A 16,601-nucleotide genomic window follows, 5' to 3' on the forward strand; every position below is an offset into this window, starting at 1 on the left:
GAAAGGTGGATTTGACATCCATCTGAAACACAGGCCAACTTCCCTGGGTAGCTAAATCCAAAACACTGTGAGTTGTGGTTAGTCGAGCTGTGGGAGCAAAAGTATCTTGATAATCAAAACCATATACCTGTGCAAATCCTTTTGCCATGAGCCGAGCCTTGTACTTATCCAACATGCCGTCGGACTTATACTTGGTCTTGTACACCCACTTGGTTCCGATTACCTTGCGTTTTGGTGGTCGATCCACAAGGTCCCAAGTGTTGTTCTTCATTATGGAGCCATACTCCGACTGCATAGCCTCCATCCACCTATCATCGCCCTGTGCCTCTTCAAGACACTTGGGTTCTTCAGCACGAATCACTTCTGTCATCAAAGCATAGTTGACCAAGTGTTCCTGCGCCCTTCTTTACTCCTCTAATCTCTTGGACCAGTGGTGTTCGGATGGTTCCTCCTCAATGGCTGGAGGTTCTCTGCCGTCTAAAAGCTGCTTTACCCACTTTGGGAATGGCCGCTGCCATTGTGGTTCTGCAAGCTCTTCTTCGTCTTCTTTGTCTTGAATCCTCCCAAGCATCATTGGGGGAGTCCGATCTGCTGTTGGTGGTGGTACTGGATGGATATCCTAGTCCTGGTTGTCTGGGAAGGAAGCATCCTCCTCTAATTGATGCCGCTATTCTGAGAAGACCACATCGCAACTTACAATTACCTTCTTGGTAATAGGGTTATAGAGACGGTAACCCTTCGCCTCTTCACTGTAGCCCAAGAAAATACACTTCCGGCTCTTCGGTTCCCATTTGGACCTGGTAGCATCAGGGACATGCACAAAACAGTCACATCCAAAAACTCTGAAATGTGCAGCTGAAGGTTTCTTACCAGAAAATGCTTGCAGTGGAGTTATCTCGTTCACAGCCTTCGTGTAGCTATGATTGAGGATGTAAACTGCAGTGTTGCATGCTTCAGCCCAGAAATTCTTTGGCAAATCTTTCCCTTTCATCATACTCCGGCCCATTTCGCAAATGACACACATCTTGCATTCTGCTACTCCATTTTGCTGTGATGTATGTGGCGGGGGTTTCTGCCTCTTGATTCCGTGACTTTTACAGTAACTTTTGAATTCAGTCGATGTGAACTCTCCACCTCTGTCTGATGCCAGCTTCTTTACCTTCCTCCTCGATTCTTTCTTGACCATTACATGCCATTCCTTGAACCTACTGAAAGCCTCGTCTTTCATCTTTAGGAAGTATATTCATATCCTTCTACTGTAGTCATCGATCAGCATCATAAAGTAGAAGGAACCACCCAAAGCTTCCGTCTCCATCTTTCCATAGAGGTCCATGTGAACGAGCTCTAGAGGAGCCTTTGCTCTACTGGCCTCTTTAGGAAAGGGCTGCCGATGCTGCTTGCCCATCATGCAAGCTTCACATACATCGGGCAGATCTGAAATTTCTGGTAGGTCTGCAATCATTCCACTTTTATGCATCTCCTTCAAAGAACTAAGGTTTAGATGACCAAACCTCTCATGCCACAGCTTAGTGTTCTTCACATCCGCTCGAGCACTAAAAGCTGAGAGTTCATAAATGTTGTTGCACCGTGTATCTTTACCAACGACCTTTTCTTAAAGATCCAAGATTTGTGCACCATTCCTATCGAATTGAACTTTGAGGTCCCGATGATCGCAGAAATGGACAACAAGTTCCTCTTGATATCTAGCACATAAAGAACATCGAACAATTGTTTTACAACTCCATCTGACTTGAGAGCAATCGTACCTTTTTCTTTTGCTGGACATTTTACATCATTGCTGACTACTACCATGATGTCATTCCCTACCAGCTGTAGAGAGGTATACCAATCCTTCCGACTGGTCATGTGACGTGATGCACCACTGTCAATGATCCACGGTTCATCCGTAGGTACATGAACTGCCTCCGTGCAAATCTCCTCAATTGCGATGAACAGCTCTATTGGTACTACCGCGCATGCTATTATTGGACTCTTTCTTTACTCCGTTCTTCTCATCTGCAATCTTCTTGCGGCAGTCATTCTGCTTGTGCCCTGCCTTGTTGCAATAGAAGCACTTGATCTTCTTCTTTCTCTTTTTATCATCAGAAGAAGATGGGTTACTAGAGTCCTTACCCTTACCTTTCTTTGATCCGGTCTAGAAAGTCGAATCTTCTCTAGTCCTCATCTTTTGATGCATCTCCTCCTCCAGAAGCATCGTGCTGAAATCCTCAAAGCTGAGGGGTGGATTTTTGTTCTGCATATTCAACACCGTAACAAGACCGTCGTACTTTGGTGGGAGAATCCATATGCACCTTCGTGCTAGATTCTCGCTGGTTATGGTGATGCCAATCGCAGTCATCTGATCACGCAAATTCTTTACCCTGGTGATGAACTTCTTTGTCGCTTCAGACTCAAACAATTTTTCATTCACGAGTTGAGTCTCCAGATTCTGAATCTGTGTCTGATTCGTGGTCTTGTACTAATTTTTCAAGACCGTCCATGCCTCCTTCACTGTGGTGACATGTTGAATTAACGCCATGATGGAATCACTAACACTGCAGACAATAGAACACAGCGCATCTGCATTTCTTCTTGTCCACGTGAGAATCTCATCTGCAGTTGGTACTATCTATTGTCTTGCATTGGCTGGATCCGATCTCGAAACCGGCCTCACGTCCACCCCAATAGCAGTGTCCCAAAGCTCATATGCACTTAGGATGGTCTTCATCTTGAACTTCCAGAGAGGATAGTTAGAGCCGTCCAACTTTTTGCTCTCGTTGAACGGTGGGATTTGCAGTCTTATGGGCTGGGCCATCTCTCACAATCTACTCGCAAACACAAACATACTACCAAATCTTCTTGCTAGAGTCCAAGCTTTGATACCATGCAAGAAAATAATGCAACGTCTATGCTCAACAGATAACAGGATCTCGTACGCAAGAGAGAAAACAAGATAGCATAGAGAATCAAAAATTTGATTACTGTAGAACTGATATAATAGATGGCGCTGCCTCCCAGCCGTGCGCTCCTGTGAAAGAAGCTTTGATGGCGTGCTAGAAACAGTAGAAGACGGAGGCTGAACGCTAAGGAATCAAGGTTGCTGTAGCCACTGATGAAATGGGCTTCACGAGCTTGCTCTTATATAGCCACCAGTCGTAGTTAGTTAGGCTCAATTGGGTAGCTGACCCAGTCCACCCAAAACGGTCGACTGGGGGTCGGTCCTGAAATAGGCCACCGACCATACGATAGAACCGGTGCGCAAAACAGGGCAACTGACCTACGGACTCCGTTCGGCCCACAGCCGTCCGAGATCATCTGAGGCTCCAAACGGGCCCTGCTATCCAAGAGTGGGCTGCCTCGAGAAATGCTCAGTCTACCCTCAGTGCGGTCAGTCAAGGGATGCCTTCTCGCACTTGCGTGTAGCCTAGTTGGCGGTGTGCTAACTCTATCTGAAGCCGTCCAGCCATCAAGCCACACATGGCCCCCATTTGGTGTCCAAACTAGGACCTACCGGATAACCGAGCTACTCAAATGCCTTCTCCTCATATGGGGGGCTTACAAGTAGAGTTAGCTGGTTCCCGCGTAGTTACACGAGAGTGGAGCATTGATATCTAACACAGCCCCCAAGCCCTTATTTCCCATTCCAGTATTGCGGGCTAGAGGTGAAACCCTTTGTCCTTCATCCCTTCAACCAAGATCGGTTTTAAAACCGATCTTTAATGAGGGGATGAAGGGAGAAGGGTTTCACATTTAGCCCCCAATCCAAGATCAGTTTCAAAAATGACCTTGAAGAAATTAATAAGCTAATTTTGATTTTAATTTTTTCAAAACCTATATGGGAGAAATTGCAAAAAACTAATTCATATTTTTTTAAAATTTTACTTCTAGACTAATTACTAAACTTTATTTTCTAACCTCCACCAAGATCGGTTTTACAAATCTTGGTGTAAATTTTAAAATTAGAGTTAAGGGTGGAATTTGAAATTAGTTTAAAGTCTTGAGAGTTCAAAAGATTCATATCACTTTATTTAGCATCGTGAGAGAGAGAGAGAGAGAGAGAGAGACTCTGAGTGTGTGTGTGTGTGTGTGTGTGTGTGTGTGTGTGTGTGTGTGTGTGAGAGAGAGATTGTGAGAGCATGAGTGAGATCGATAGAGAGAGGACTCTGAGAGAGAGAGAGAGAGAGAGAGAGAGAGAGAGAGAGAGAGAGAGCACCTACCTCCATTTCAAAATGGGGTCGAGGAATGGTAGCAAGGAAAACCAAGGAGGCTTCTTTGAGGAAAAGTAAGGAGGAGATGAGACTGTAGGAGACTTTGGCCATGGAGGAGACTTTGGCCAAGAGAAGAAGGCTATAGATGGTGGTGGCTGTGATTATGGTTGGTGATGGAGAAGCCCTTGATGATGGCAGCCCTCTCAAAATCTCTCCCTCGGCATTGTTGGCAGTGGAGGGCGATGGCAGTAAGCCTTAGCTTGACGATGGCATTTACACACAGCCCGAGCAACATGGCATTGACAATGGTAATGCTCAGCATGGTGTTGGCGATGGAGGTGATGCAAATTGTGAAGAGATTGATGGTGAAGGCACATGGACTACAGATCATGGAGTCGATGGAGATGAATAAGACGATGGAGTCTTTAAAGAGCTTGATGGTGACGACTATGAGGGATGCAATGAGGGCGATGGTGATGTTGATTGCCTTGATGACGATGGCTATGGAGAGCATGAAGAGGTTGATGGCAACGGCTATGGAGAGCTTGAAGAGCTTGATGCAAGTGGCCGTGGAGATGGAGATGATGAAGACTGTAGATGTGATGGTAGCCAGCACAAAGGTAAGGACAATGTTTTAGGTTTTTGCCATAGGTCATAGGTTAGTTAAAACATAATCAAATGTTAGTTAATTTAAATCTTAGTTAGGTAATTAATACATTAGTTAGTTAATCACAACTTAATTAATTTGTTCAAAACATTAGTTAGTTAATTTAAACATTAGCTACTTCACCTTAGTTTAAAAGCTACATAATTACAAAGTTACAACATTACTTACTTAAAAAGTTAAAACGTTAGGTAATTAAACGTTAGTTAATATATTTTAATATGTTTTACTAAGATTTAATTACTTACATTAATCTTTTATCTTTATTTATTAAAATGTATTTGATAAATTTTATTTATTACATTTTTAAAATATTCTAATAAAATGTATGAATATAAAATATTTAAATTAATAACCAATATTTATATATGGAATAGATTTAAAATATGTTTTAGTATTCTATTAATATTTTATTTATTAAAACATATTTGGAACAGATAAAAGTATGGACAAATGGCACTTCGTATGAATATAAAATATTTTATTACGTTTTTACTATATATTTTAAAATAAAATACAAGGCATATAGATTTATATAGTACAAGTCTTCTAAAATCTATTACTAAAATATCTCTTTCTAAAGTAATAATATAAAATATTTAAAATGTATAAAAATAAAATATTTTAAATAGAATGTATTAATTTAAAATATTTTATTAAGTTTTTAGAATATATTTTAAAATAAAATACAAGGTATATAGATTTATATAGTATAAATCTTCTAAAATCTATTACCAAAATCTATTAATAAAACTTATTAATATAGAATATTTCACTACATTTTTAGTATATATTTAAAATAATATACAAAATATATAGATTTATATAGTATAAATAGTTTTAAAATATATTTTAAATTATTTTGTTATATTTCAATTAATAACAAATATTTATATATTATATAACAAAGTATATTTTAAAATATTTTCGTACACTTTAATTATTAAAATATATTTTGATATGGAGAAATATATGAAATATGTTTAAAACCTCATGATAAAATATTTAAATATATTTTAGTAGAAGTGCTTATAAGTCATATGTTTTTATTAAATTTACAAAACAATGATATATTTTAGCTTTTGTAATAATAAAATAGTAAATAAAGAAATGAATTAAATCTTTCATCTCATAAAGAGAGACCAAGATTAGGATCTTGACTTCACCCTTGAGAGGACATGATGGAGGACATAATCAATTTTAACACCAATCTCAAGCTTTCATCCTCCATTGGGCATGGTTGTAAACCATTCTTGAAATTTTACCCTCATCAAGCATGAGGGACTAAGATTGGTTTTAAAACCATACTTGAACTTTTATCCTTTACTAGACATAAGATAGCAACATCGGTTTTAAAACCGATTTGGTTCTCCATCGAGCATGATAGACCAAGATTGGTTTTCCATCCAATATTCAACTTCTATCATTCACCCTGCATGAGCATCCACGAATGGTTTTACAACCAATCTTGGCATCTCATTCTCCATAGGACATGAGGGGGTAAGATTGATTTTAAAACCGATCTTAAACTTTCATCCTCTACCAAGCATGAGAGATGAAGATCAATTTTAAGACCGATCTTAAACGCTTGTCATCCACCGTGCATGAGAGATCAAGATCGGTTTTAAAATCGATCTTAAACTTTTATCCTCAATCGAGCATAAGAGACAAAGATTGAACTGAAAACCACCCTTAAACTTCCATCCTCCATTGGGCATGAGAGATTAACATCAGTTTTAAAACCAATCTTAAACTTTTATCATCCATCCTCCATTGGGCATGAGAGATTAACATCAGTTTTAAAACCAATCTTAAACTTTTATCATCCACTGTGCATAAGAGTTTAAGATCAGTTTAAAACCGATCTTTAACTTTCATCGTCCATCACGCATGAGAGACAAACATTGGTTTTAAAACCACTCTTATACTTCTGGCCCCCATTGAGCATGAGAGTCTAGGCTCAACCTTTAAACCAATCTTTATCTTTCATCCTCTACAAAGCTTGGCTAAGCCACTGTCGTTTTTAAAATACATCTTGATGAAAGATGAGAAGTATCACTCAGACCAATCCATATCAACAAAAATGAGAGAACAGAGGGGGAGGGAGAGAGAGAGGGGGGGGGGGAGAGAGATCTCCTGCTGCTTTCCAACTTCTCCATCTTTGTCATTTGATTCCTGGGCCCTGGCACCGATAGCCTGCTCTCCTCTCCATCCCTCCATCCTGCAAGCTGGTAGCTGCTCTCCATCTTTAGCCTACTCTCAGCTCTCCATCCCTTCTTACCTCTCCATCCTCCTCCTACCTCTCATCCTCCTTCGACTCCTACCTCTCCATCCTCTTTCACCTCCCCATCCTTCTACCTCTCAAGTCTCCATCCTTTCTCACCTCTCCATCCTCCCTCTCACATCTCCATACTCCCTCTCAAACTTCACATTGTTGTGACTTCAAAGTTAGAAGTTAGAACTTAGTTCATGACACATGTTGATTGTTGAAGCATTATTCATGGATAATAGATGATACTAGATAGATCAATCATCATAGGAATTTAGAATCATAGAAGCATGCATGGTGCTTCAAGTATAGATAATTGTATTATGTATAATTTGCACTCTATTGATAATTGTATTATGTATAAAAAATAATTTTTTATACATAAATTATACCATATTGCCGTTTCTTCCGTTTCCGTTTCTAAGGGGGCCAGAAACTCCGTTTCCCCGGTTTTTCCCATTTCCATTTCTTCTGTTTCCATTTTGGCTGGCAACTATGCTGTGTACAATGTGTACAAAATCTGGCACCCACATAAGGCTTAACAATCCATGTGGATTAAACCCAACAAATAGACCAATACGTGGGCAGAGATGGAGGTTGGTTGTGGGTGCTTTTCTATAATCCCAAGTGCAGTTCTGCTTGGCGATTATTATAAATTGACCTGATTGCTACTTTGTAGGCTCGGCTGACCGGCCTTATCCATAGACTAGGTCAGAAGTTAGTACACCTGGTCAGCTACGTTTGGAGGGTACTGAACCTATACAAAGGCCGACCTCACGAAGGGTATAAGTACAGAAGCTCAGCTTTTCAAAAGTGCATACCCAAACACTACTGCTCAAATCCAGATTCATTGTACCTATTAGTGGATACCCCCTTGTTTGTCACACCTAAAAAGAAGAGGTATCTTGGTACAGCAGGGTGCAGAAAAGGCAACAAACAGAGCATTCCAGCACCAACTAGCTCAGTGTAGAGCTCAGCAAAGAACATTAAAAACCAGATTACACATAGCAAGGAATATCTCCCACAGACACCATCAGTGTTTGACAGTGGGTGTAGAACATAGTATAATACAATGCTCTCTCTCTCTCTCTCTCTCTCTCTCTCTCTCTCTCGTGCGCGCGCATGCACATGTACATGAGCATCCATTTATAAAAGGTCTTTGTATCGAGAGTTTCTTTCTGCACTATGAAGGTGAAAGCAAAGTTCAATATGAAACCTTGTCGGATTTCCAAGGAAATATATGGGGGAACCATCTTCTACTAGAAAACATTTGTAGGGATGCCTTTGCTAACAATCGCTGTAAAATCTGCCCTTCTAAGTAGCATGTGAGAGCTACAGAAAAGCTGTCTGCTGGAGAAAATTTTATTATGAGTTTCTTTGTCAAGTTGTGAATATGAATGGCTAATATGAGAACGCTGTATGACAAATGACAGTTCCAAAAAGAATGCCGGACATCGTTTAACTGTCTTTGCGATGGCCAAAATGTCTTAATTTCATGGCAGGATCATTAGAAAATTCAAGGATCCAGCCAATCACAGACACAAGTGCATTGCTCTAGAGCGTACCAGACCAATCATTCTGCAGAAAGCTTCTTTGTGGAGGGAAGGGGGGGGGGGGCGGGGGAGGAAATTTCATCTCCTTACTAGAAGTACGTCTTTCAGGATTGACCTTCTAAAGCATTCCACAATTTGGTATCTTTGAAATCTCTTACAACAAATGTGGCACCTGCTTGGAGAAGAGACTCTTCTGAGTTTCTGGTAGCCACACCTACTGCTGCAATTCCTGCTGCAACAGCTGCTCTGAGCCCAGTTGCAGAGTCCTGACCATAAAATTCACAAAGAAAGGAAAACGTTGATAACATTGCTACATATCATTTCCAACTTAAGTCAGTCACTTCATGCGAGAAGCAAATACCAACTCTACACATCGTCCACCCCTTAAGAAATTATTATTGGTATACCAGAGAATCCTACCTCTAGAACAAAAGCTTGATCAGGTGAAAGCTCAAAATGCTCAAGAGCCTTTTGATATGGGTCGGGAAAAGGCTTAGCCCTCTCACATTCACCCCCCACAATAACCACATCAAAGAAGTTTGTAAGGCCAAGTAATGATATCATGAGCTCTGCATTTTCCCTTGGAGCATTCGTCACAGCAGCTCGTTTAAGACCACGCTTTTCAATCCACTGGCATAAATTGTCCAAGCCTTCAACAGGTTTCAGCTCTTTTGCTGCCATGCTGCCCATTCAAGATTAGAACAAATTAATAAATAGTGTCACTTGGTAGCATCTTCAAGGTTTTCCTATTGTATGCTTTCAGACATTTCAACAAGGTCTAGAAACTAACATGCGAAACCGAGCTTCCTTGTCTTGTAGAAATTTATCACGTCTATTTTGATCCCAATCAGGAAAGAGGCTGATACCAAGGTCATGGTTCTCCCCTCCAGATATGTTGCTTTTAAAGAACTCTTCCGTTATGGGCACTCCCTCTTGAAATCCTACCTGCGACAACGAAGATGATTGAAATCTCAAATGTCGTCTTGTCATGTCAGTTGACAAACTCCAGGAAAGCAGAAACTTCAAACAAGCCATACCTCTTGAAGCATCTCCCGGAATGAAAGATAATGTAATGGGTCAGAATCACATAGAGTACCATCAACATCAAAGAGTACAGCTTTAAGGGATTCCACTGATGGAAAAGGGATACCCATTGCTTCTTCTGGAAAAACACAAATCAATGAGATTCGTCCATACAAAATTTCCCCAAGCCTCACCTATTACATTCCCTCAATCTAAATTCACTTAAATTGTGAGTTGCAAGCCACAGTATGAAAGAGGAAAACTTTAGTTTAAGACTGTTTACGACTGACACGAGTCTTTCCTTTTATCATTTCCAAAATCGTGCTATCATTTGTAGAATAATTTGAAATTCATATCGCTTAGTGCACCATCCTTCAACGTACATGAAACATCAGTAGGCATAAGATATTAAAAGTCAAGTTTCCCCCTGGCATTTCTGCTTACATCCTTTTAAAAACAAAGCTGACAGCAAACTGCACTGAAGCCAAAGTAATGCAAAAATTGAATGAAGCTTTTTCACAAAGTCCAGAGAGCATCAGGGAGGCGGCACGGATGCAACATGCATGCATCATTAAAAGCCCCTTAGTACAGAACCGTTGTGAACCTGTGCCACTTTCATTGACAGAGCTCTTGACTTTTTCTAAGCTGCGCAGGCGACATTAACTATCCCTTCCCTTTCTGCAACCTTTTGTTTATGCCATCGCATTGAAGTATTTCTCTGGCTAGAGAGACGTCTTCATGCGTCAGTAAGAGGGTCACTCATCAGATATCAGACATCATCATCAGATATCAGTCACTACGACGGTTAATTAAGGATTTTGCAATTCACACAAAGAGACTTAAGGTCACCAAACAGGTCGAACTTACGATCGTTTGAAGGCGAGACGGAAAACCCACTTCGGAGGGATTCAAAGTACGCACGGTGACACCAACAAGAAGCAGGGAGGATAAAGAGTTGCTAGATTGGACGGTGTCTATGGTGAGAGGTGGCGATGGTGCTCTGAAAATTTTCAATGGTAAAGGGTGGCGCAAAAGACGTTCAGACATTTCCTTATCGCTGATTGGCTCTTTGCAGAAAAAGGCAAAAAGTTTAAAGAGGCACGCCTAGAATATTTTTCACGCATATTCCATGTTCCAATTGTGCACAGCCCATAGAGGAGGAAATAGAATTGGAGGCCTTGTCACCAAACTCCTAATTTGTCACCAGTGTAGCAATTGGAGGAGATGGAATGGGTCAATCGGTGGCTATGGATTGGACGGCCTTCATGGGCCGTACACAAACTTTTGGTGTCAGTCGTCCCTTTATTGGGCTAACTAGGATAGCAACCCTTTACACCACCTTTCATAGGACATTCGTCAGGTGGTGCGAACCTAGCCTGTGTCCTTACATGTCATCCCCATACCATCTCTCACGATAATGCCGCACTGCCTTTGCAGGGTGCTTTCGAACAGCCTCTACGTGGTGGACACCATCCCCATATCCCCTTTAAAAATCAGTTCACAGCCGATGGCTATGAGCTGCCTCCCTCCCCCCCTTCAATGTTGGTAGACGTTTTATAACAATGGCCATAAAATATTTGTGGTGGACATTCCTTGACTTGATGGTGGGTTGAGCACGTGTCAGTAGCGAAACTAACAAGTCATCCTAGAGCAAAATGTAGGAGGTTTGGAGTGTACCTTGGGCACCCCCCAAACCATCTTCGAAAGATGGTGAGGGTGTTAGGAGCGATGCATGGAGGGCCTCTATGGGACGACCCTTTTTGGCTGTACCGACCTACAAAGTTTGTCTAGGGGCTCAAGGTAAAAGATGCTTATAGCACTAGGTCAGGCAATTCAAGTGTTTGCCCACCTGAGCTGGCTACCTGCATTCGAATCCTGGCAGGGATGTGAGTGGGTGCACATGGGGAAAAAAATGGGGAAGGTAAAACAAGTTGGCAAACCCTGCTTTTAATGAGAGGAAGAGTGGGAAGACTAAGCTAACTTAACATTTTAAAGTCATTGAAAGCAATAATGACCTCCTTAACAAAGTCAACTTGACCAAATACAAATGCAAAACATGGAAGGCCCTTTGGATCAAAAAACCAACCATCTCCATAGTTCTTTGGTAGGGCCAACAAGGGAGCATAGGATGCTCTCAAAACATTGAAAAGTTGGGCACAAAGTGAAAAGAAAAGAAAAGGCAAGCATTGCACTACAAAAGACCCCTTGATGGATGGTGTGCATCCATCTAGATTATGCTCAACATCATGGTCCAGATGGCTGATAATTGTGGCGAATTACATCCCCCATGATTGAGCATAAAGAAGAGACACCTTATGGTTGCCCTTCTTATCCCAAGGAAATACAAGGTGAAGAACAAAACTTTGGGGTATCCACCAAGCCTCTTACCAAAGTATATTAACTTCACCGAGCCTCTTACCAAAGTATGTTTATCCTTGTAGCTATCAAAGAATAGCCATTGTATGCATTTGCTTCAGGCTTGAAGTCCAATGAAACTTTGCAGAATTTATCCCAATATATGTTCTCCCTTTTCCTTCATATGCATTTTCTTATCTTTTACTCCATACATCGCCCTAATAGGTAGCAATTCAACATAATTTTTTCTCACATGTCCCTTGAAAATGATGCCAACAATCTGGACTTAATGGAGGCGGCCTCAACACCTTTGTTTATATCGCATCTTGGAAAATCCCAAGAATTCCATTAAAATTTTGGACTCTATGGCAAAGATTTTGGACTCAATGGTGGTGGCAGAGGCCTTAGCATCTTGGTCTCCATCATCCATTGAATTTGAGTAATATATTCTACCTATTTCAAATTTTGGCATTTACAAATAGGCATTTTGAATAATCGAATCCTTGCCTCTTCATAGGATGAGGTTTTCGATGCGAATGTCTATGTGACAATATGCCCTAATGATCCATTCCCTCAAGCAGAGAATCGAGTGTTGTGCTTTTCCTTCTTCCATGTGAAGCATATGGAAGTCATTGAGAGTTCAAATCCCCTCCACCTCAGTAGGTATCCTTGGATCTAACACTAGTTGTTTTCCATCCTCAATGTTTGGAGAGCCTTCCTAGATAGCTTTAATCCAAGCATATTGAAAGTCTCAATGTGTTAATTGATGGACTAGCATCTACTACAACATCCTTGACAACTCTTCCTTCAATTATAATGTAGATTTGGGGACAATGTTTTGGTCTTCATTAGGGCAATGGTGGGTGCCTAGGGTGAAATCATAATAGACATTCAACTTAGGCAAATGAGAATGTCAAATCTAGGCACATGCAGTCAAGCCTAGAACTTTGAGATTTGTAGACCAAAGTTTGATCATCCAATCTAGGCTTCTCATTAGGCAAGCCCCTTGGAAGTTTGATGCATAGATAAGGGCTCTAAAGTTTGGCTATTGGATCTAGACGATTTATATGGGCATCAAGTCTCAAGATCTAATATGGCCTATGTATTCTATATTTGAGGTGGCAATTGGCTCTTAGGCCTATAATAATAGCCACATGTCCATATGCCTTGAAGAGTGGATCATTAGATTTGGAATTATGACCTTTGAAATCCAGACTTTAGATATGGCCTTCAAAGTTTGGACTTAGGGCCTTGGAAATTGGATATAGACCCTTGGACACTCCTTTGCATGTAGGGGATAAGGGGCTCTTTGGAGCTAACTTTGAGCTTGTTTTGGTTGTATTTATGGTGTTTATAGATGTTCTTTGCTTGATTTGCATCAAGGACCTACTTGTGGGTGCCACTTTATGGCAAAAACCTCCCACATTGCTTGTAGGACACATCAAAGCTTTTTAGTTTTCATGATGAGCAATTGGTTAGCCATCTTGAGGTGAACTTTGCTAAATAACTTGTAATAATTAACTAAATACTAAGATTTCTCGATCTTGAAGAACAACCATTTGTCTAGATTTGGAGTAGGCTTTGAGAGACTTTACCAACTAGGCACTTATACAAAGTCAAGACAACCTACCATCAAGATATGTAGCAAAAACTCTTTTCCAAGGGATTTTGAAACTAAAATCTTATCTCTAGTCCTACATCATGTAGTACCATGATGACACATTTGCATGGTGATGCACACAAAATAATGTCAAATTCTAAAACAAGAACTTCATACAAAAATTGGTTCCTTGATTACACATAGCTATCAAGGAGCTTTAGTCCTCGACATTCAATGGGGTCTATGTGCATGCTCAAAGTCAGATTTGACTTGGCTTGCGATGGTTCTCATTGCACAACTACTTTGCATTGTCATAGAATCTCACCTCTTATTCTTGCTATATGTTACACCACCATCTAGGATTTTGTATACAATGTGTAGTGTCTCTACTATAAGTTAAGATGCCCTCTCATTAACTTGAGATCTAGCAATATCTATAGTTCATGATTGGTGGAGCCTAACTTAACTCTAATAGTCAAGAAAGAGGAATGGGGGAAGAAAGAGGAGAGGTAAGAGGATGGAGAGAGAAGGAGGAATGGGGGAATAAAGAGGAGAGACAAAAGAGAGAAGAGGAGAGGAGACAGAGGAGGAGACGAGAGAAGAGGAGAGGAGGGAAGAAAGAGGAGAGGGAAGAAATCATCTAGAGTACTTACCATTTTATCTTGATTTGGAGGAGTCTTGAGCTTGGATTGGTAAAGGTGAGAGGGTCTTTTAAGATGGATGTTTAGAGGGGTGGTAACCTAGAGGGAGGGTGGAAGAATAAACAATAGATTTTCCAACAGGGGGAAGGGGAGAAAACAAAGCGCTCTAGGGTATGTTTTGCCTTCAAAGTAGGAAACCGTTCAAATATGTATCAATACTTTTGTTTATTTATATTTAAAAACATTAAGATGACCCTCCAAAAACATTTTCTAGAATCTTTTTTAATGGTTTTTCTTATGGATTGTGCATGCTCTCTTGAAGAGCATTTTATGTATTATCCATGCTCTCTCAAAGAACTCTTAATAGCATTTCAAAATGTATTTAAATGCTTAGGGTTTATTTTTCATGGATGTGTCTACATTTAGGAATTAGAGGATGGATACCTCAACATTTAGGGTCTGAAGTTCAAGGAAAACTTTTTTAATGAACATGAGGGTAGATAGGGAAATATATTCCAAGGGTGGGGTTGCAAAGGATGCTATGATTGTACTGTTTGTAAATATTCATCCCAAGTAAGCCTTTTAAAGCCATCCAAAAAGTCATGCCCTATAAGATTACTTCCATTCATGGTACAAACCTAGCTCATCTTTAGTATTTAGATTGCAGGTATATTTTATTTTTCATCCTGACATAGGGTCCTACCCAGGGATGGACCATCTAGACCTTGTAATTCCACTCCAATGCTTACCTCATAGAATAATTGTTGGCTTAGGGTGAGAACCCAATATGGGATCATAGGGCAGTGAAGGAGTATGAGAGGAGGCAATGTATGAAAGTCGTATAGGGGCATATGAGACGAATTGAAAATAGGAGAGATGCATAACAAATTGGAATTAAAGTTATTAAATTACATTTCCAATTAGTAATCATGATACAAATAGCACTATGGTCACACCCTATGCACACACATTACTTTAATAGCAAGACAACCCAAACTCTCAAGTCTAGGGCCTGGATATACATGATGTTTTGTCATTTGTGGTGGAGCCTACCCATCCGCATTTAGAATCATGTGCATCTATCTATCAAAAAGGTAGGTGCCATTACATCATATCTGAATAGCTCTTACACTTCTAACTTCATTGATCCTATGTGATCACATGCAAGGACACTTACATTTCATCTGGATACATCTCATAGCTCTCCCATTGAATCCCTTGACAATCGTGGTCCCCCACCATCTTGCCTTGTCTTCTTGTGCAATGACTCTCTTGGTTTCGGCATCATGTAGACCACATGGACTGGCGGGAGGGGGTGCCTCCAACTTTGTCATGCCCTTCACCCAAATAGGTCTCCTACTCTTTCATTGTCCATTCGCTCCTTGCTCCTTGCCCATTTGTTTTCCGCCCCCTGAGATGTTGACTTTAGGGTTCAAAATTTGACCCAACCATTACTCAACTTGCACCCTCGTGGCTTGGATGTCTCGCTACTACTCCATGTAGTGCCTATGAGTGTTGTCTATCCATCTGGGCACTAGCAATTTGTTACATTCACATGACAATATGAATATTTGGGCGGTCTCTAATTTGAATGTCTGATGATCTTGTAATAATGGTCTTTTGCTAGTTTCTAGAAAAAATATAATTTCTTGTGTGGCACATGCTTCTTGAAAATGCAAAAGTGTGTCCAACGATGATGTCGATGAGCTGCCAACATCTCTTTTATTTGCCTCCTTATAGCCCTTTGCCATGCCTAGAGCTCAGTGGGATGGATAGGGATATTAGTGAAATGAGTCCCCGCTTTTGGCCTGCACTTTTGTCTCAATTGATGAGCTACAAGTTGGGTTTGCTAGTAGGTCTTTAACACAGTGGGCGTTGGTGGTGGTTTGAAATGGGGACATCCTACTTTGCTCCTAGTCTTAGAGATCCTGAACTCATTGCCACTCTCATAGATCCTAGCTCATTGCTGTTCCATTTGTAGCTTGTCCTTGGTCTCTTTTCATTCTTGCTCCTACCCTGCACCTTGAATCATTTTTGTACCTGCCATTTTCTCAATGGGGGTGGCCTTTGATGCAAGTGCTATGCTTAATTTTTCCTGCCCCTCTAGCTTCAAGATTTTCTTTCCTTTAGGGCTTTGAGTTGGTGGGTTCCTATAGTTGGGTCAAAAATTGTAAAAAGTTCATCCACCTCTACCTGTAGCTTATCCCATTAGCACTGAATCCCCTCAAAATGATCAACTTTTCATTATTCAATTGGTCTTGGATCTTATGAGATTTATTTTGGACATT

At 40.6% G+C, this 16,601-nt stretch overlaps 1 protein-coding gene across 1 annotated transcript; it reads right to left on the reverse strand.

Moving 5' to 3' along the window:
- Positions 1-8,248: 8,248 nt before the first annotated feature.
- Positions 8,249-10,592, reverse strand: LOC147897012 (haloacid dehalogenase-like hydrolase domain-containing protein Sgpp). The gene is made up of 5 exons (XM_087381511.1): positions 10,585-10,592; positions 9,732-9,856; positions 9,485-9,639; positions 9,115-9,376; positions 8,249-8,960 (listed from the first exon to the last, which is right to left on the reverse strand). The coding sequence occupies exons 2-5, from the start codon at positions 9,846-9,848 to the stop codon at positions 8,799-8,801; spliced, it is 696 nt and encodes a 231-aa protein (XP_087237637.1). The 5' UTR covers positions 9,849-9,856; positions 10,585-10,592; the 3' UTR covers positions 8,249-8,798.
- Positions 10,593-16,601: the final 6,009 nt, after the last annotated feature.

The sequence above is a fragment of the Dipteris shenzhenensis genome, chromosome 11, assembly GCF_047967505.1.
Source record: "Dipteris shenzhenensis isolate YYH24624 ecotype China chromosome 11, Dip_SZ_1.0, whole genome shotgun sequence".
Taxonomy (NCBI): domain Eukaryota; kingdom Viridiplantae; phylum Streptophyta; class Polypodiopsida; order Gleicheniales; family Dipteridaceae; genus Dipteris; species Dipteris shenzhenensis.